This window comes from Agelaius phoeniceus, chromosome 9 (genome assembly GCF_051311805.1).
Source record: "Agelaius phoeniceus isolate bAgePho1 chromosome 9, bAgePho1.hap1, whole genome shotgun sequence".
NCBI lineage: Eukaryota > Metazoa > Chordata > Aves > Passeriformes > Icteridae > Agelaius > Agelaius phoeniceus.
The window spans coordinates 20916578-20937877 of record NC_135273.1 but is presented as its reverse complement, the minus strand read 5'-3'; the positions used below and the strand labels follow the sequence as shown (position 1 = coordinate 20937877).

The 21300-nt window shown below is 42.3% G+C and overlaps 1 protein-coding gene across 2 annotated transcripts; it reads left to right on the top strand.

Annotated features, from left to right (window-relative positions):
* The first annotated feature begins 4 nt into the window (after positions 1-4).
* AP3M1 (adaptor related protein complex 3 subunit mu 1) lies at positions 5-19781 on the top strand. Of its 2 annotated transcripts, none has more exons than XM_077183231.1 (9): positions 5-132; positions 8751-9026; positions 10055-10226; positions 12461-12598; positions 14534-14619; positions 14967-15100; positions 15766-15973; positions 17309-17453; positions 18749-19781. In XM_077183231.1, the coding sequence occupies exons 2-9, from the start codon at positions 8754-8756 to the stop codon at positions 18847-18849; spliced, it is 1257 nt and encodes a 418-aa protein (XP_077039346.1). In that variant the 5' UTR covers positions 5-132; positions 8751-8753; the 3' UTR covers positions 18850-19781. The 2 variants fall into 2 exon arrangements, with proteins under 2 accessions (XP_077039346.1, XP_054493276.1); XM_054637301.2 differs by lacking the exon at positions 5-132 and adding an exon at positions 248-400.
* Positions 19782-21300: the final 1519 nt, after the last annotated feature.

Here is a 21300-nt window from a genome sequence, read left to right as displayed (position 1 = left end):
CGGCACCGCCACCGGGGGGCGGGGGCACCGGGACGAGCGTACGGCCGCGCCGGGCGCCTGAAGGGGCGGGGAGCGGAGCCCGCGCCGCCCGCCGTCCCTGCCCAGCCGCGCGCTGCCGCGGCTCCGGCCCGGGTGGGTTTAGCGCCCGGGGGCCACTCCCGTCTCCTGCCGGCCGCCGAGGCCGAGCGGTGCTAACCGGGGGTGAGGGAGGCCGTGGCAGCGGGGCCGGCGGGCCCGGGGAGGGAGGGGGCCGCGCTCGGGCGCTCGGCGCAGGCAGCGCCCCGGCCGCCCGCGCCTCCGCCGGGGGGCGGCCCCGCGCCGCCGCTGCCGGGCCTCGCCGCCATCTTGGCCGCTGCCCCGCTGTCCCGGGAGCGGGACGGGCCGTGCCGGGCCGGGGGAGGTACGTGGGGCGCGGGGGGCCCGGGCCGTGAGGGAGTGGGGCGGCGCTGCCCTTGATCGGGGGGACGGGATCCCTACTAGGCGGGAGCCGCCCGTGCCCGGTCCCGGCCGCCCTGGTTGGCCGGAGTCGGACAGGGGCGACATCCCCGGCAGTGGTGGTACCGGGAGTCTGCCCCGCAAATCTGAGACTTTCCGCTTTACTCGCCTCCGTTTCCGTTGTTCGGTGTCTATTTAAATACAAAATCGTTGCCGTGTTTGAATACCACCCCCCCCTTGCCGTTGTTCTGGGCTCTGGCGGAGGTGCGGAACCGCCCGGTAGGGTCGGGTCCGAGCCCGGTAGCGGCGGATCTGCCCCCTCACGCTCCGAGATGAGGCGCAGCGTGAGGGATCGGGCACCGGGCTGTCCGGCAGCCAGCGCAGGCCTGCGGAGGGGCGATGTAGAGCCCGCGGCAAGGCCAGGCCGGGAGGGGCAGAGCGGCCGGGGGAGCGGCGCTGGCTCACCTGGGTCCATCTTTAGCAGCCCTGCTCAGCCACGGTGTTGCCACTCGGGCTGCTCCTGCTTAATTAGCAAGGGCCCCTGTGAGTGCGGATCCACATAATATGCGCTGGGAATAAACCCGTTACCATCCACCTCTATGCACTGCACAGCGCTCCTGCCCTGTTCAGTACCCAGTGGTAACTGAGTGGAGGTTGACGCTTGTCTTCTTTTGTTTCAGTTCAAATCTGCTGTGAATTAGTAATGCACTTACCATCTTTTCAGTATATGATGAATCGTTCATACCCATTAAGTGTTAATCAAACTGGAGGAATAGCATCACCATTCAGTGTAGCTTTTCTATAAACAACCAGGCAAAAAAATCATACCTAAATGATGAAAAATTGTGTTCATAGCAGGCAGACTGCAGTATTGGAGAGGAAAAGGTATTTTACAAGAAAAGCAAAACCAACTTCAATTACTCATGTAAGGAGTAAAATGATGGAAACAATGTTTTATAAAATAACTGACTATGTCAACCATGGGAATGTTTCTGCCCTGGCAATTTCCAGTGGGTTTGAATCATACATAGCTTCTCATTTATTTGTTAAAGAAAAAATAAAAAAAAAAAAAGAAGAGGAAATATCTGAGTGATATTTCTCTGTAAAAAAATGTCTTGTGTTGCATGCTAACTCAAAAACACGAGCAAACTTGGGGTTTTTTTGGGGGAAAAAAAGGACAAATAGATTCTTTACTGCCTGTATGCATATATCTGAAAATTCCTTGCAAATGGCAAATCAAACTTTATGAATACTCCATGTGCTTCCATGATCAATTTTGCTGGATTTATTCAGAAATTAATTTTTCTCTTGTACAAGACAGTTATGCACCAGCTAAATCCCAGTTATTCTCTCATATACAGATTTCCTTCATGAGGAATCTTTAATAAAAACCTTGCCATGAGGATTCAGAAAACAGAAATTGAAGTCCTTGAGGTAGAGAAGGCTAAACAGTAGGAGATGAGTGGTAGTGTCATTTTACAGCTGTAATAATGGCAAGAAACCAAATTAAAATTTGTTTAAAATGTGAAGTTCCTTCCTCTTATATCCCTTTAATTTCCCCCCAAATTACAGCTCCACATATAGCTTAAAAGAATACAGTGAAGATAAGTTAAATCTTTTTTATGCTTATTTAACATAATGTATGAAAGGCAGCCTTTTAACAGGAGCTGCTTAGAATAAGAGTATCCATGAGACTCATTCATACAGGATAAAAAAATTAGGGTGCTGCTTTGCTCTGTCCTCTTGGAGGAGAAGGAAGGTACAAGAGGTTATGTGCCTTCTTTCTGCCCTCTGTGTTTGGACTGGTTGGGACAGTGCACACACGTTGGGAAGGGCTGCCATGCACAGCAGTGTTCCAGTGATGCTTGCTGGCTCTGATGGAGTGTTTCAGTAGTGCATGGCTCTGGCACTGTCCTTTCTGGAACCTTGAGTGCCTCTTCAGAGAGAGCCTGTGAAGGACAGCAGTGTAAAGCTGGAAGCACTGTTGCTCTGGCCTGTCAGACTTACTGCAGGAGTGAACTGGGCAAGCATGGTGGAAAACATCTTCACAAAGAGCTGCTGACTTGGGGCTTTGATATCCCTATGATTGAATCCTGCTGCCTTGTCCATTCAGAGTTCTTCATGGTTTGGCTGGAATATGAGCCTAGTTATCAGTATTTTCCTGAAAATACTATGGACACTCGATATGTGAACTGATACTCGCTCTATTTGGCCCTGTCTATTCACTGTCCTGCTTTCAGAGGATGAATTTCTTAAGTTGTCCCTTAGTAGTCCTAAAGCTACTGATTCACATGTAAGTTGTGTTCAAATGCTCCATCTCCATGGGAAAATGCAGTTTTAGCAAAGAATTTTTAATTGTTTTGGTGTGGGTTTTTTCCTAAGAAACTCTTGTTTTTCCAGCAAAGCTTTCTGTTCTTGCAGGTCCCAAAGGGAACTGCAGTTATTCAGGATCAAATATTGTTTGATTATTCAGAATCTAATATTGTTCTGTTGACAAGAGACGGAACTCTTGCCAGCAGTTAGAAGATTTATACTGAAACTAAACTGAACAGAGGCGCCATGCAAGTGTATTATTGGATGGCTCATCAGACAGTAGATTAAATGCTGCACAAATTCTCATGCAGGCTGTAATAACTACTGGTAAAAGCACAGAGGAAGTTGCAAATTTTGTTATGGATACCAAACACTGATTTAAGTCAATTTTAGAGTATTCTCAAAGGACTGCTTCCTCTTAAAAACAATTTCAGAAAGTTACTAACAGTGTTTGAAATGAGAGCAAAGATAAATAAATATATGCTGAACATCTGGGAAGCAAAGCATTTAGTCTTTAATAGGGATGATCTTGCTGATAAAATATGTCTGAGTACTTGTACAGACACAAGCACTTCATGGTGTTGAGTAGATATGAAGTTTTGCTTGACTAACAGAGGGGGACAACAAGCAGTTCTTAAAAAAGATTGCAAAAATGTTTTTACTTTGACGTGTAGATACCTAAGCTGTGAGCATCTTATATGTAAAAAGATTCATGACACTTGAGCAGCATCATTAAAACACACAAACAATAATAGGAGCATAAAAAACCCTGTGAAATTACAGAACATTCATGTTTTAGTAAACCTGAGACTTACAGATTTATCAACTTGAATCATAGCTGCTAATGATGTGTCATGTTGGTCCTGCCAATTAAACAATATTTCAGAGCTGCCGTGTTGGCTGTCTTGAAAGTGTTGTTCAGGTGTTTAATGGGACTTCTCTTTATTAGGTTTGCTGGTTTGAAAGCCAGTGAATGGGGTTGGGGAGGTCAGGAACACATTTGTAGCATATATTGAATTTATAGGAAAAAGCTAAAGTGCTGACTAGCTGATTGTGACAAAAGTACTAGCTTCAATAGAAATAGAACTGCCTATTTTAGCTTATTTCTCCAGATTACTTTAAGCATTTGATTACTTTCCATTCACTTGTCACTACAAGTTCATTTCCACAAATACATAACAGAGACTCATACAGTCTACCACCACTAATTCTTCACCCTTCAGAGCAGCTATGCCTAATTCAGGGAACATTGAAGCTGTGCAATACTTTTCTAGTGATGGTCCTATTTGGAGTATTTTCAGTAATTAGTACTAGCTATAAAGGGCATTGCAGAGGTCAGTGATTGATTCCTCACTTCGTGGTTTCAGAGCTTTGTATGTAACTCAGCTCAGTGTTATGAAAAAGCAGCTGTTGACAGTATTTCTGCATTAATTACACTTTGAAGTACTTAATTGCAGCTAAGGACAAGCATGTGCAATCAGTCTTTTTTCCCATGCTCGCAGCCTCTCTCTCTTGCCAGTGAGCTCCACTTTTGTCTTGTGAGCCTGCTGTGCCTTTAGTCCAGATGTTTCCGTGCCAAGAATTTGAAAATCAGTAACATTGCAAATCCAGATTTAGTCAAAAGAAAAGTTAGAGATGTGGAAAGAGCTCATTGAAGGCATCTTAGTTAAAATATGTTTTTCTTCTATGTGGACTTCAGATTCTGGTAGGATGGAAATGACTGAGATGAATCATGTGGAGTTTTGCATGTTAGATGAGGGATGGGAAGTTTGTGAGAAGAAACTGCAAAACTGCAGGGAGCTGTTTGTTTCTGCAGAGCCTGTAAGGTGCCTTGCAGTCAGGCAGTAATATGAAAGGCTGTCAGTCTACTGAAAATGAGCTTGAACACTTTGCTTTGGCCTGGATGCAAATAATGATCAATGTACACCTTCAGTCTGCTCTTAGGGAGGACTAGAAGCAGAGAGATGGGAGGCATGTCCTATAGAATAGTCCTAGAAAGATCTTCAGTGCCTTACATAGAGTGGTTTTATGCTGACATCTCAAAGTGGTGTCTGTGTACACTACTACATGGAGAAGAATCTCATGATTCCTGAATTCTGGTGATGTACTTTTGCTACTGTTTTTTAAAACTTAGGAACTTTGTTTCATGACCTTTACCCTCAAAGTGCTGCAGCTCTTAACACACTTTGCTGTTGACTGACTGGTGTGAGGAATTTTAATGTTACTGGATTGATTTCTTATGTTTAGCATTTGTCAATCTTTTTTGCTTTTCAGATCATGTTCTGATGAGACAAAAAAGTCAGGTACTGCAAAATTAGTTGAGGGATCTCTACATGTCTGAAATGAAATCTGGCACTCAAAAATAGAGTAACAGGGAAAAATCTTCAGTACTTGGAGCAATATAAGTAATTTTTGTTAAATAATAGTTTATATATCTTGTATTGATATTTTTGTAGTGTTACCAGTTTTAAAATGTGTCTTTAATCAGCTGGTGCCAATTGTTTGACAGTGTATGGGATAAATCAAATTACTGAGCATTGTGTATAATAGACTGATGTCCCCAGTGCTCTAGGAGTGTCTTTATTCTAGTCAGCTCTGGGAAGTGTACCAGCTGAGCTGCCCCTTGACTGACAGGGCAGGGCTTGTGCCTCTGGAGCTGCCTGCTCTCCACTTAGGCTGCAAGGAGAGAGCTTCAGTTTTCCAGAGCACTTCAAATTAGCAGCAAATTAGCATACTGCTAAAACTTGTGAAGGAAGAAAGGAGTATGTGAGAGGATTTGAAGGGAAGTCTTACTCTAGAAGCAGAATATGTATCATGGGAAATTCAGTAATCCTGATCTTCCTACTTAGAAGATAGGGTAGGCAGCCAGGGGGGATTTTACTGCTCATATTCCATAGGTACTACAAAGCTGTCATCTGCCAGGCGTGGTCCCCTGGATCTGTTTGCTACTCTGGTTCACCACAAGGCCACACAAACACTCCTATGAACACAGCTGGTACCCAGGCAGCTTGGGGCAGATGAGTAAAGGAAGACACTGGCCAAGTGCTACCTCCCCTTCTGGCTACCCACGCCCTCCCTTGATTGCATATCAAGTCATGGTCTAATATCCTCAGTGGAACTTAGGGCAAAAGAAGGGGCCCTGCTATTGCAGTCATTTGGTGCTTGCTGTGATTGTGTGGTCTGCTGCACAGCTGTGCTTGTTAAAAGTATATTGTGACAAATGCAGACATTTCTGATCTGTAGATGAATAGAATCTGGATGAATGTTAACAGAAGCACTACAAACACAGTCACACGTGTCTGATACTCTTTGTCAGCGAATCATTGGAAGCTGCCTGCTGTCCAACATAGCTCCTCCAGAGCAGGCTGTGGATCAGCTCCTCTGCAAGTGGAGTCTTACCAGTGCTGCTTGTACTGGACTCTCAGATGCAGTTTTGTGTGCATTTAATCAGAAATGGGTCTGATATTTGTTAGCAGATAAGCTATTGAATCGATTTTAAAATGTACAGAGATCTATTCTAAGCTTTACAGCTGAGCACCTTCGTATGTGTGGGCAGCCATGGTGTCGAACAATACTGACATTCAGTGGTTGATTATACTTGCCACCCTTGTGTGACTGTCAAGGAGATTTTGGAAGGCTTTAATGTTCAGTGCTGGCTAAATTCAGAACATGTTTACTAGAGCTGGATTAAAGCAATTGTGTCAAGGCTCCTTTATAAAAATCCTGTGCTCACAGTATTAAAATTTTCTGGTTTTTTAACTAACTAAATTAGAGATTAATTTGGTCCAGGAGAGAGATAGTAGAAACATGCAATAGCGCTTTGTAGCTTTGTTTCCTTTCCCACTGTTAAGCAAATTTGCAATCACAGTTTCTAAAAGAACTTCCCTTTACATTCCCTATTGGCTTAGATGAATATTTTTGTCCACCTTTTGGCTATTGGGGTTTTTTTGTCAGCTACCAAAGACAGCATGCTCTTGGCAGGAGGTATCTGAGACCTGGCATGGCCCCAGTGAAGATGAGCACGTTGCTGTCATGGTTGTGAAGGAGCAGCTGGAGTTTAGAATTTGAAAAGCTGGATCTTGGCTCTCTTCCCACATCTTCTGACTTAGGTGGAGGGAAATATCATGCTGACAACCTTCCTGAGCTGTCCTTTTTCACTGTCTTTGGTGAGCTTTGGGAGACATACTTTTGTTTTGTGAACATCTGGCAGGCCAGACCATTTTTCATTGCTACAAGTGTATTGGTAGATGAGTACTACTCTGGGTAGTTCAGATTCAGACATGGCAACACAAGCTCGCTCTGGGTGGATCTAAGTGCTTATTCCAGTATTTTGGAATGAGATTTAGTCATACAGTGTTTATACTCTTAAAATCTCTGTGGGACTGGGCCATGTGCATCTAGATGCTTCCATGCTATTTTTAGTGTTCCAGAGTTAACAGAGGAGGAGCAAATTTTATCTGTGTTTTAGGACAATATCCTAGGCAAACATAGTAACATTAATGACAGCTATGATGGGTTTTTGGTAGGTGTCTTTGGCTTCTGTTGGACATGCAGAGATCATGGTGGTCTTCCTGTTTCAAGGTGTGGACACTCAATAATTGTCTGGTCTCTTTCCAGTCATGTTTGAATTCCTCCAAAGGCTAACTTTCAATTCTGGATCTCCACTGCTGTTCTCTGCCCATTTCCACCACATGCCCTGTGCCAGCTCTAGCACTCCCTGGCAATGAAATATCTTGCATTAGGAAGCTGGTCTGACCAGCAGCTCCTTTTGCTGGGTCAATTTCTGGCTAGACTATTTTCTTAATGTAGATAATTGCAGAGCCACAGACCTACTCAAATCAATACCTGAGAGGCAGAAGGGAAGAACAGCCAATGCCAGAAGCAGCTTCTTCAACTACAGATGAATTTATGCTTGACATTGAATACCAGGTTAACTTCACCTTCAGAAGCTGCTGGGGTTACAGTTTGGTTTGTTTTCTAAGCCCAAGTTTTAACTTATTTTTAAGAGGATCATTATATTCAGGTCAGCCAAAGCATTGTATCTGTCTCATGTAAAGGCTGAAGAGATAAACTCAAGTTTGCCAGCATTTGTCTCCTCTCTGGATTTGTAGATCCAGAGATAATAGTCTATTCATTTTAGCAACTACTTAGTTCACTTACTATTGCATTGAAAGTTGAGAAATAGACTTGGAATTATTTTTTTAATAGGCACATAAGCTTCTCACCCCATGAATAAAATGAAGGATCAGTGGCTGAGGCATGTTATTTGTAAATGTTTAAAGAGATAAGAAAAAAGTTACATTCCTTACCTGAAGTTCATACTCCCCTTTTACGTAAGTGAGTTTTTAAGTGGAAATCATTTTATGTAAACATATTTCATGCATGCCAAGCACATTTGAGGCAATTTTATCCATTAAATCAGATTTAAATGGCTAGTTTTGTGTACTTTTAATGAATTCCAACCCTTTACCCAAGTGCAGCTTGGCATAGACCATAAGACTAATCTGCCAGCAAGTAAAAAGCACTTTTCTAGTTCAACAGCTGAAAGCTGACAAGCTAAAGAGCTGTATCTTTAAGATAGAGCAATTCTAAGTTAAGGGGGCAACTGCCAGGCCAGCTGCCATAGGAAACTTCTGTACAAGGAACTCTTTCATGTCGGCAAACACGTTTGAGCGAGTGCCAGCTCATGGGAGTCAGCTTTTCTTAAATAAATAAATTGCAGATACCAGATAGGGATGAAAGTGGAAAATGAGGGTGCTTTCTTCATGCTTGCATTATGATATACATTAACGACTTAATCCAGTGGCAAATATTTTTTGTGGAATGTTCTTGTAAATAAAGAAAATGGAATTCAAAGAACAGCAACAAAGTAGATATTTTTCCTAAATTCACAGTGCATTTTAATAAAGAATAACCATCGAAAGAAAGGGAATCTGGGATATGAAATGTCAATCCACATATCCTTTTGTTTATTTTAACTTCTTTTAATGTGTTTCCAACAGAAAATGATCCACAGCCTGTTTCTTATAAACTGTTCTGGTGATATCTTCTTGGAGAAGCACTGGAAGAGCGTTGTGAGCCAGTCTGTCTGCGATTATTTCTTCGAAGCTCAGGAGAAAGCTATTGATGTTGAGAATGTGCCTCCTGTCATCTCAACTCCACACCACTACCTCATCAGCATCTATCGGGATAAAATCTTCTTTGTGTCTGTCATACAGACAGAAGTGCCACCACTCTTTGTAATTGAATTTCTGCACCGAGTAGCAGATACTTTCCAGGTCTGTCACCATTCAATGATTTTAAAATTCAGTGTCTGAAGGAGGCCTACGGGGAAGCCAAAGAGGGACTCTTCATCAGGAACTGTAGTGATAGGACAAGTAGAAATGAGTACAAACTGAAAGAGGGGAAAATTAAGCTAGATATTAGGAAAAAATTCTATTCTGTGAGGGTAGTAAAACAGTGAATGGAACAGGTTGCCCACAGAGGTTGTGGATGCCCCAACTGTGGCAGTAGTCAGGGCCAGATTGAATGGAGCTTTGAGCAACCTGATCTAGTGGGAGGTGTCCATGCCCATGGCAGGGGGGGTTGGGACCACCCCTTAACATTCTGCGATTCTATTATTCTAAAATGACTTCAAGGGATTTTTTTTTTTGCATAAACTTCTTTTAGAGAAAGGTAATAAACCCTTCTGTGAGTGACTTTTCTGTCTGCAATTTTTAAGTCAAGCACAGGTTTATAGAGTACAAAGGACAAAAGAGGTTTATTTTGTGCACTCACAAGCACCAGAACCCAAATCTGACTTTGTAAATGCTGGGTTTCTTTTCTGTAAGCTTTTGTACTATTAATGTTATGTAGATGGGAAGGAGGAGTATGTAGTCGGGCAGCGTGCACTGTGTAGTGAGGAAAGGTCTGCAAAGAAGCCACTTCTCAACCAATTTCACAGATACTTTCTATAAAGGAAATGCTGTGAAGATTGAGCATTGCCAAATGATAGTACCTTTATTTTACAAGAGTCTTGTAATTGAAGATGTGTTAATGTTCACAACTAGTAGGACCTTTGTAACATAAACAGTAGCACATCACATTACATTATTTCACTGTTCATGCTTGTATTTATTTTCAGCTAGGTGATAAATATAACATTAACAATAGGATGCTATCAGACTATAGAAATAGTCAGTTTAGGCACTAAAATGACTTCATATATTGGAGGGTTTCTGTAAGAAAAAACTGAACAAACTTCCTTTTGCAAAGCATTCTAACAGGAATAAAAATCCTCTCTTTTGTAATCTCTGAATTTGTTTAGGATTACTTCGGCGAATGTTCTGAGACGGCAATTAAGGACAATGTAGTAATTGTGTATGAACTTCTAGAAGAAATGCTAGACAATGGCTTTCCACTGGCAACAGAATCTAACATACTGAAGGAGCTGATTAAGCCTCCCACAATTTTGCGCTCTGTTGTCAACTCCATCACAGGTATGAAAATATGTCATTTCAGCAATGAGGCTGTTTTAAAAAAAAGGCCCATCATTTCTAAATTTCTAAAATTAGCTAAAAAATAATATATTGGTATGAATCTGTAAGGTGAGGGCACTGTCCTGCCACTTCTCATCAATAGGAATTGAATGAAACAAGTGCCTCCTTATTTGTAGTTTACGCCTCGCCCCTTTGCTGTCCTCAGAGGCACCGCCTGGTTCAGCCACAGCTGCTGAAGTCCCTCAGGAGCAGCAGCTCAGGACACAGTCAGGACATACTGGAGACAGGTGCTCTGGGATTGGTACAGAGCTCACCCCAAGCCTTGAATAACTGAGGGGCACTGGAGAAGGTTAAGCATTTTGTAAGAAATCCATATAGAAAGGTATATAATAGCTATGTAATAAATCCTTGATGGGTGGGAATAGATAGCATGGAGGGAAGCAAACAGCCTGTCCTCATCTCCCACCCTGCCCCCAGCACCGAGCAGCACATGGATTCATATGGATTTGATTTTGCAACTGATTTTGGGCTGTTGTAAATGGGTCTGTCTTGCTGTGAGGAAGCCAAATGTCTGTCAGCTGAGCTGGTGGAATCTGCTTGTCTGGCAAGCGGGTGCAAGGGAGGTGAGCCATGAGTGTCACGTGGGCAGAGAGATGCGAGACGGTCACTGGTACATTGTGTTAGAGAAGGGACTAGTCAGGCTGCAGGCCACACACCTAATGCTCAGAGGAGCCGCTCTTTAGGGTAGTAGGTATGGTTTAGTCTCTGAGTATAAATCTCATCAGTTTTCATTTCTGTTATTTGGAGTTTAGATAGGTTTTTTACATGTGGATTGGAATGCTAGTATTTACACTTATGAAAATAAGTGTTTTATCTGAAACCTTATTAAAATTTCCCAGGAGCCTAAAGTGCCTGCCCAAGGCAGCCTGCATCTTGTCACTGTCAACAGTTCAGCACTGAGCAGGTGGAGACAGCAGCCTGAGAGGTCTCCTATCTACCTGGCTTTGCAGTACTACTGCACCCTGCAAGGCTGCTGAGGGACAGACAGCAACTGCTCCTCTTCAGAGATGCAGTGGGAGTGAAGAAATGAGTTATAACTCCCCCCTGAGTTATAGCATATACAGGGGTGGACTTTAGGAAGGGGTTTTTTTGAGTAACTACTTCTACTAGCTCAAAGGAATTAAAACTTCTGCTTTCTGCCTGCCAGGCTAGGGCTTGCCCAAGCAGGTTTTGTGGAAATGATACCTGCTGGCCACCAGCTTCTCAGTGAAGCTGTTTCATATGGCAGGACACACCACCATGTTCATTGTGCTAAAGGGCACAAGTCAGCATGAGCTGTGGCCCTATCCCAAGACCTACTTCTAGCAGAGGGAGTTGTTTCCACTGTGCTGGGATTCTGGCATCAGCCCCAGAAGTGAATAGATTTTTTTCTTTTTCTTTTTAAAGTATCATCAATTTACTTTATAACTCAGGAAGCCTTCTACTCATGCTGGGTGGTATTGAGAAGCAGGAGGCAAGGGTGAGAGCAAGGCAGGCAGGGACAGTGGTATCATTGGTCGGGAGCCCAGGAGTTGAGGCAACAGGTCAGGGACTGGATCAGATGATTAACAGGTCATCTACAGCTCAGTGATTGCCAGTAACATCCATCAGAATGGGACAGGTCAAGCCAGAAAGTCCAGTCTGGGCCAGGGTCTGGATCGATTTGACACATGCTCAGGTATAGACATGGCTGTCATGTTGATAGAGGGTAGCTCAGATGGGTACCAAGGGTGAGACCCTCAGCCTAACACCAGCTCCAAGCAAAGATTGTAGGAGCACTCCCTAAGGCTTCTTACACATCTTTCTTGCTAATGACCCTTACCTGTTAATCAGCCCTGAAGTCATCCAGCTAAAACTCTTAGGAGAAGGGGGAAGTAGGCTTAAGGCCCTCACAGGGAGCTGTCTTGTCTTGAATTAGTGATGAAATTCTCCAGAAGATCTAGCCCCACATCTATTCCCACTCAAACCTCCTGCTGACTTGAGTATTGTATTTTGCTGTGCAAGATGTAGTCTGAAAGCTGTTAAGTCTGGACACATGGCTCCAGTGCCTTCATGTCACCTCACAAATAACACTGAAGGGTCCAGGTTCTAGCCAACAGTACCTGGGGCAAGGCTTGCCCTGATTTTTAGTTTTGGCAGTTGAAACATTCCTTTTGTAATTAATTACTGATTTTAAGTTCCTTTTCATTTTTAAGGCAGTAGTAATGTGGGAGACACACTTCCCACTGGACAGTTATCCAACATTCCCTGGCGCAGAGCAGGAGTAAAATACACAAACAACGAGGCCTATTTTGATGTCATTGAAGAAATTGATGCAATTATAGACAAATCAGGTAAGATGCCTTGCAAACTGAAACTTGTCTCTCAAGTGTGTTTACATGTAGCTAGTGATGTTTTAGAGAGAATATAGTCCAACCTTCTTATTTTTTTGCATATGTTTTATATACATGCATTAATATCTTAGGTAGAAATATTCAATTTAAAATGATGAGCTTAAGTGTATTTCTTCAGTTCATCTTTAAACAGCATCATTCTCTGGGCTGCTTCAAGAACATCCACAAGAAGTCTGTTTTCTGTTTGTAAATTGATTATCTCATAACAAATATAAATGGGAAAAAAAGTAGTTGAAATGTGATGAGAAAATTATCTCCTATTGCTCCTGCCAACAATGTACTGTAGTCCTTGAAGGCCCTCAAGTGAGCAAGACAAAATCCTTCATTAGCTTTCTTCTGATAGCAAGCTAAACTTGGTGCAAAATAGTTGCACAATGTTGTTTTCCTTATATTTAAGGAGCCAGATATTATGAAGCATAATAATACTCCTTTCTTTTCTGTGAATGAAACATATAATTTTCAAATACAGAAGTCTTTATTCTGAGATTTAACTTTGAGGAGGAACCTGATAACTTGTATGCCAAGAGAAAGGAAAAAATAATGCAAAAAGAAAACTGCAAAGCTGAGGGCAAGAACCTTCTGTTTTGTTCAGTACTGGGGCCAGCAGTAGCAAGGGTGAAGACTGCAGGAGACCTTTTTGTGGTGGTATGGGGCAGGGAGAAAACCTCTGATTATTCATTCAGTGCTGCTGTTGTAGCAGTGTCAGTGTTGGTTTGATTCTGTACACCACTTCAGCAAATGCTTTGGCCACTGTTGAAGTGGAGAGTCATAAAAAGCCATTGTGCAGCTCTTACTCTTCTCATCTTGAAGCTAAAAGAAGGTGGCCCTTACAGGGCCCTTATAGAACATTCTGATGACTGTGTTGCTGTCCTGGCTCCTTAGGATTTCCAGGAGTGGTGTGAGTGCTTAGTCTGAGAAGGTACCATGGTGAATTTCTGTGTGTATTTCAGGCCAAATCAGTGTGTACTGAGTGTTCAATTTCCTACTGAGGATCTGCTGCAGTAGTCATAGCTACTCTTTTCTGCTCTGTTCCCTTGGGGACCAGCAATGCAAGAACCCCTCTTTATAGCCTTCACCAAGACTAAGGCAGATAAGGTTGCTCCCCTAGAATAGGGAGGTTATCTTGTTTCATTAGGGATATGGTCGACTGCTTTAACCTGAAACAGGATCACTTCTTTTCAAAGGATAAAGCCACCATTTCTCCTTTCCCTTGCCTAGATAAGGCACTTTCTACCTATCTTCTAAAATTACTTTTGCATGTGGAGTTAATTAATTAGTCCAGCATCCTGCTTATGCCTTCTTATACTTAGAAGATATTTCAGGAAATGAGCATTTCCTGGGTAAAATGCTTGGTACTCTTGCTTTGGAGTTTGGGGTTTTTTGCTATAGATTTATTTAACATCAAGACGAATATTTAATTTCATTGTTAAACATCCTTTACTTGTGAAAGCCAAAGTTAGCACCAACTTACTGCATTTTGACATTAACTGTTTTGATATGCTTCAACTTCCTTGCACCACTACACCACTTGCTAGTTTTCTGGAGACCAGGGACAGGGATGAAAGAAAAGATTCAGAGCTGGTGCGTTATGAAATTCTTATTTGCTTATTGCTGGCAACCAGTTCAAGCACATCAAGTACAAGTCCTGTGTAACAGCTGGCATGAGTATCATGAACCAGTTTGGAACAGGCTGTTTGCTCTGGCTCATGTATTTTAGCAAGCTGCCCAGGACACAGGTAACTGGAATGACCTTTCCTAGCTGGGCTTGGCAGGCTGTTGAGTGTTGTGCAAATCTGTGCCCTCTAGCTGCACTTCACCACATCTGTTAAGCCTTTCATAATAATGTTAAGTCAAGTGTCTTGTTTTTCTCTGCAGGTTCCACAGTCTTTGCAGAAATCCAAGGTGTTATTGATTCGTGTATTAAGCTCTCAGGAATGCCAGATCTTTCTCTGTCTTTCATGGTAAATTCAGCCTATATTTGGGAATCTTAATTGCTCAGGGTTTATTTTTCTTAGTGATCAGAGTTAAACAACTTTAAGATCACTATCACCATTTCATGTGCTACACATACAAAGTAACAAGTTATATTGTAGAAGCTGCATTGTTCAGTAGTTGGAATGGCTTTTGTGTGTACATAAAAATACCTCATAGGAGCTGCTGTACTGGGTCAGATCAGAAATCCATCTAGCACAGTAACGTGTCTGATAATGGCTACTCAGAGTCTAAGAAACATGGGTAGAGTTCAGTAGCTGGCTCAAACTGCTGGTACGTGATGAGATTCCACTTACCATTGTGGCACTCCTTCCAGAACCCACGGCTGCTGGATGACGTCAGCTTCCATCCGTGTATCCGCTTCAAGCGCTGGGAGTCTGAGCGGGTCCTGTCCTTTATTCCCCCCGATGGCAACTTCAGGCTCATCTCCTACCGCGTCAGTTCCCAGAAGTGCGTTTCCATCCAGGCACTGCTGCTTTCCACCTGAGGAACACATTCCTCCTTGTAAAGGGGGAATTTGCATTGTTCTGAAATGTGTGTGCTCGGGTTTTGTCTCAGCTGTTGCTCTGTCCCTACTCAAAGAAGAAAACCATTTTTCATTGACCTGCAGATACTCAGCAATAGTTTTTCAGGGGAGTAAATCACACATGATATAGGGCTATTCAATTCTAGTAACTGTTGTTGGTGCTAGATGCTTTATGAGTAAGTCTCTGTGTACATGGAGGACTTTAAGCCTCATGAAGAGATTAAAGCAAAAAAGTCCAAACTTCAGATTTTGAAAACTAAAGCCTGATTTGACTAGTGGCTCTTCTGAGATTTGGTTCAGTGAGATTACTTTAAAAAAAAAACAAAACAGCAACCAGATGAAGAGAGAATAGGACAAGGTATTTGGACGAAAAGAAAGAAAATATTTTTTTCCTGTTATTCTCTGCTGATAAAATCATTTCAGCAATGATGCTGAAGACCAAAGTATCACTTCATTTATCACTTCTGAAACAAACCAGTTCTAACTTGAACACCTTCCAAAAACACAAGACCCATTTATGAGAAAGTGCTTTGATTTCTCAAGCAGAGAAGTAGCCAGGATGCATTCAACTACTGTCTTCTCTTTTCAGCTTGGTGGCAATTCCTGTATATGTGAAGCACATGATCAGTTTTAAGGAAAATACTTCTTCAGGAAGATTTGATGTTACCATTGGACCAAAACAGAATATGGGGAAAACAGTAGAAGGAGTAGTCATGACAGTTCACATGCCAAAGGCCGTGCTTAACATGAACCTCACTGCTACACAAGGCAGCTATACATTTGACCCAGTTACTAAAGTAAGTCATGAATTTTTATTTATTTAAATATTGAGGATGGCATTACTAAAGTCACCCCTATTGCAGAATACTGGAATAGTGTTCCACAGCTGTCAGAGAGCTCTGTTCAGCATATGTTTATGAATTAAAAATTTACCTTTAAAATTTGCTTTTTCAAACTTAGATACACACCAGCTGTGATTTCTGACTTTGATAGTATCCTTTTCCTTCCCTTCCCTCTCTTTTCACCCTGCTCTTTCACCCACTAATATCATTCCTTAGTGGATGCAGCACTATTTTGCCAATAGTTTCAGCCATGCTATATTTTGCATGTATGTTGTGGAAACATATTTTTCTAAAGAAAATGCACTAGCCTTGAAAATGGGCAGACAGAAAAACTGGGAGCAGGAGATGAGAAAAAATTTCTCTTACAAAAGATCTGCCTATAGACACACAGGAAAATAAAGTGTCTGAAAAAACATGTGTTGGGCTCCTGATTCCTTGCCTCTGATCTGGGGTTTGAGACATAAATTTCATAAAGCTCCTGAAGCCTTTTAGTACCCAGGAGCCATTTTGCTGCAAAGCAGTTTGAGCCAAACCATTCTGCTGGCTCTAATACCCTGCTCTGAGCTTTCTGCTGCCCTTGGAATATCTCAGTCAGCAATTCATTAAAATTGTTAGGGAAAGGTCTCCAAGAAGCATTTTGTTTCAAAAACAATAGACCTTCATCTTTTTAAAAGAAAAGCACCAACAAAAAAAAACTCTCTGCAGAAATAAATTTTACTGTGTTTTTATCAAGAGTTGGGATAACTAGATGAATTGAAACTGCAAAAATTTTTAAAAGCACAGAGAATTGGGGTCTTTCTGCATTTATGACTTTATGGTAAGAACAAACGAACCACCTCGTGTGAGTGAGTAAAGGGCCTGCTTGGTTCCACATTTCTCCAATGAGTGTAGGAATCAATGGCAAACAAGTGAGCCTTGAGAAAGTTAGTTTGGCTTAGACAATCTCCTTTTGTCCAGTGCCTTACTCCTACCCTCCTCATTCTTGTGTTTGTTTCTATGCTCCCTGTGCTGGTTACTGTCGGTTTCATGGATCCAGCTGACCCAAACAGACATCAGGCTCAGTTATCCTTAGCAAAGGGAACAAGATGTTCTCAGTGCATAGACCCACACTGACAGGGTGAGAAAAAAGACCCCATATCTACAGGAGCCCTCTCCCAGCCAGTGAGGTAATTCTCAGGGCTCCCAGGCTTCTGTTGGTACCCAGCCTGCAAACGAAAAGCTGGACATGAACTTGACCTCATAGGTTGTTTCCTAGAATGCTACTACTACTATTCTCTCCTTCCTGACAAGGTGCTAACATGGGATGTGGGCAAAATTACCCCTCAAAAGCTACCAAACCTGAAGGGTATAGTGAACCTGCAGTCTGGAGCCCCCAAGCCAGAGGAGAACCCAAGTTTGAACATCCAGTTTAAGATACAACAGCTTGCAATTTCAGGTGAGTGGAGGGGTATTACATGAAATTGGTGCTGGCAGAACGATCTGGTGTAGGAAACGAAGTGGGAAACTGTTAATCATTTAATTGGAGGTGCAGTCTGAAGTCAGCTTCATCAAAATGATAAAGTCTGATTTACCCAAACCTGACAGTTATCCTTGATGGAAGATTTCTTTGCTGGGAATTGTGAATTCCCAATTGTTTTGCTCCAGAAAGACTGGGAGAAGTATACAGAAGAATGGATTTTTCTTTGTTGACTGGTGCATTCAACATGCAAACATATCCTTTTAGTGAAGATTGATGCATGATAATTTAGTGTGCTGCTCCTGACATGCTTTAGCCTTGTACCACTAAAGCTATTTCTAGTGGTCATAAGAATGCATTAATTTTGAAGAATGCCCTTCTTATTCTTTCCTTCTGGAGCTCGTTAGTTTTTCATCTTTGAAACAATTTGCAAGTAAAAGCAGAATTAAGTCTATAGGGTAAGTGCAAAAGTAAATTTAAAGCAGACAAGGCCTCAGTCTGCAAACACTTAAATCATGTGAGTTGTCCCTGTGTAAAGTGCTTCTCCAAGCAAGCTTTGCAGGATTAAGGCTCTAACAATGCAAGAACTCACAGAGAGGCAGAGGAGGAGAATGACTGAAGACAGTTGATGAGAGTTGGTGGTAGTAGATGTGGTACCTCTCTGGATAGGTACCAAGCTATGGTCTTTTTGGCCCCTAGACTATTTGGAGTAAACAACAGCTCCTGTGTAAGAACAGAATCCTGCAGTTTGCTCCTGAACTAGTTTAAATCTTACAAGATACAGCTGCTCCAGTGGCTGGACACCAAAGATAACAGACCTGTGAGAAAGCACAGAACAGCCTGAAGCTGTAGGTATTTAATAGCTACTGGCCTTCCTCAAGGAATAGCAGAGGCATTGCTGGTTCTTGCAATTATGACTTGGAGTGAAAAGAATTCTAAAACTTGTCCTTTGCTTCATCTCCACGATTGGAAAGGAGTGCAGTGTACAGGAGCTGTGGAAGATAGACTCAGTTGTTCCATAGTTCATCTCTTGGAAGGAGGATGTTGGCTTATGGAGTAGAAGAGAAACAAGGTGCTGCTCTGCCAAGACAGCTATGATTAGGTGACAAGAACATTCTCATCTGCCACTCCAAACCAGATGAACTTGTGAAAGAAAGGAAAACGAGCTTCCTAACCAATCCTAATGTGCTTTCAAGACAGCCAGGTTTCTATCAGACTGCTGTGATTCCTGGCATTCTGCTTTTAACTTTGTACTTGTCTCTGTCTTTTTTCAGGACTGAAAGTGAATCGCCTAGACATGTATGGAGAAAAATACAAGCCTTTTAAAGGTGTCAAATACATTACAAAAGCAGGAAAATTCCAAGTCAGGACATGAGAAGATGCTAAGAGGAAATTCCCCTTAAAAAAACTTGACTGCTTAGTGACTTATGTTGGTTAGGTGCCAATTAATTAATAGACACTGATTAGTTTGGGATCAAAGCATTTGTGCACAGCAGCTCTTAAAATGAAAGCATAGCTTAGTTTTTCTTAATATGGCTTTAAAATAAGGTACTTTTTTTCTATTACACTTTCACTCTTTTTTTACTGAATTGTTGTGCTGGTGAATAGTTTGATATGGGCAACCCACAGAATGTTGCAAACACTACACTGCCAGTCAGATACCAAAGCCCTGAGGTCAAGCACATTCTGAAGGCCAGACAGGCCACTGGAAAAGTCTTCTGGTGGCATGTTTTGCTGCTGCAGGCACCTGCAAAGAAAGCTCAGTTCCATCCACAGCCAGCTGCGAGCTGGCATTCCACAAAGCAACATGTAATCCCTTCAGAAACAGAGAGCAGCAGTGAGAGGGGCAGGGGTCCCCCCCAGGGCCTGGGACATTGCAAGTGTCACTCCAGAAAAAGCTTCTGATGAAGTAAAAAATAATTTCTGTCTTGTTTACAAGAAATCGCCTTTCTTAAGAAGCATTTGCCTTAATCAGCTTTCATTTCTGCCAGCTGCAGATGAGCTGATAAAAATAACATCCTGCATTAAATCTGGGAGGTGATTGTTGCTTCAGTAATCCACTTTCTTTCCATTCAATCCCATCATCCCCATCATTTTTTTTAAGAATACAGTTGCAGAGAGCAAGATCTATTTTTTATGTGAAGCCTTTGCTTTGATTTAATGTTCCACTTGTTCGAAGTGGATGCCACCAGGTCTGTGCAGTGTGTACCTTTGAGCGTAGCTTTTTAGATAGCACAGTAGAAGTGTCAAGTGTATTTAATGGTTGTGTGCTTTAATGTTCTGAAATAAAGGGAACTCCACTGCAAATACGTCTCACCTTATGAAATGTTCATGCTCTTGTAAACAATTCATGGTGCTCTTCAGCAGGAGGCATCTGATACACTATTCATCAATGACTATTTGCTATATCTTTACTGAACTTGAGCACTGTGCAGCTGCTTAGAGTTTTACAAGGCCATGAATAGCACAATAGGGAAGGTCCCTTTCATAGTTCTTATTTTTAAATGGAGGACAGGTATTTATTTATGATATTTCAAAGGCTCAACAGTCAGAGCAAAGCTGACTGAACTTCTTGTTATACACCAACAAAACCATCTCTCCAAACCAATACATACTCCAGAGTAGCTATCAGGTTCCAAACCATGCATTTGGTCAGTATTAATTAAGGATGGGATACTGGAGACCCTTTGTTTGTCTAACCTGTTTGCATTACAAATTAATGAGTAGGTTCTGGCTTTGGTTCCTACTCTTCATCTGAAGCAAAGTCACTTAGTCAAAATTTCAAATACTGGGACAAAAATGATCAGTCTGGAAAGAGGAGGGGAAATTCATCTGAACCCTGGCAGCAAGTCAGTAAGGAAAGAAATGGGCATACAGTCTCTATCTGTAACTTCAGTAATATCATTAGAGTAAACTTGGCCATAAACAACCATTTTGAATTTCTAAAATTACAGTAGATAAAACAGCACTATGAAGAACCAGTGTTCTGTGTTTCAGCACATGGCATCCTTCAGTTACTGTACTTGTAGAAGAAATCTTGTTTTTAGAACTGACAGGTAACATCCCAAGCTGACACCTTTCCTGAGCTAGGACATACAGAAGTGTCAGAGCTCCAGTCCTGACCCCAGCACTGCCTCCCACGTGTGACTGAAGAAGTCCTGCCCACCCCAGGACCTCAGGCAGCAGGGAGGCTCCCACAGCAGGGGAAAGCCCAGCTCATCACCACGACTCACTGTCAGCAAGAACTGCACTCACCTTTAGGAAACCAGTCTAGGCATGCAGATGTGTTTTGTCAAGGAGATGGCTGCAGGTGTGTGAGGCCAGAACCTTTCTTGTACATGTGCTGGTGCCCTCTGCATCTCCAAACACAAGATGCTCAACTGCAAAAGGGGGCCTGTGTTCCTGTTCTGTTTGAAAAAAATAATGTACCAGCACTTCTCTGAAGAGCAGAGTTTAGGGAATCAGACAGAATCATTAGCAAGGAATTACACTGCAAAGTCTTCATCTCCCCTTCTCCTCATGTCCAGCTCTGGGAGTGCTGACAAAGGTGGTTGTCTGTCAGGGTCTCATCTTCTTTCAGATATGGAGAGAACTGTGAAAAGTACAAAACTCTGAATTTTACCAATTATTACTAAATACCCTGGGACTATGAGGCTGTGTTTGGTCCTACAGTACCAATAAAACATTGGTTCCAACAAGTCAGAACACTGTGTGCTGGTAGAAATTTTTAGTAAGAAAAAATGTTTATAAGATGTTCTTACAGTGATGGAGTGAAGGAAATACAACAGTGGTTTCATACTCATCACCCCTGCATTCACTTTAGGAA

What these genes read in the sequence shown, in the direction of transcription:
- AP3M1 (XM_077183231.1), top strand. Translation starts at nt 8,754, where the DNA reads ATGATCCACAGCCTGTTTCTTATAAACTGTTCTGGTGATATCTTCTTG. An exon ending in GAGTAGCAGATACTTTCCAG is followed by an intron (nt 9,027 to 10,054) that starts GTCTGTCACCAT and finishes GAATTTGTTTAG; the next exon opens with GATTACTTCGGCGAATGTTC. An exon ending in TGTTGTCAACTCCATCACAG is followed by an intron (nt 10,227 to 12,460) that starts GTATGAAAATAT and finishes TTCATTTTTAAG; the next exon opens with GCAGTAGTAATGTGGGAGAC.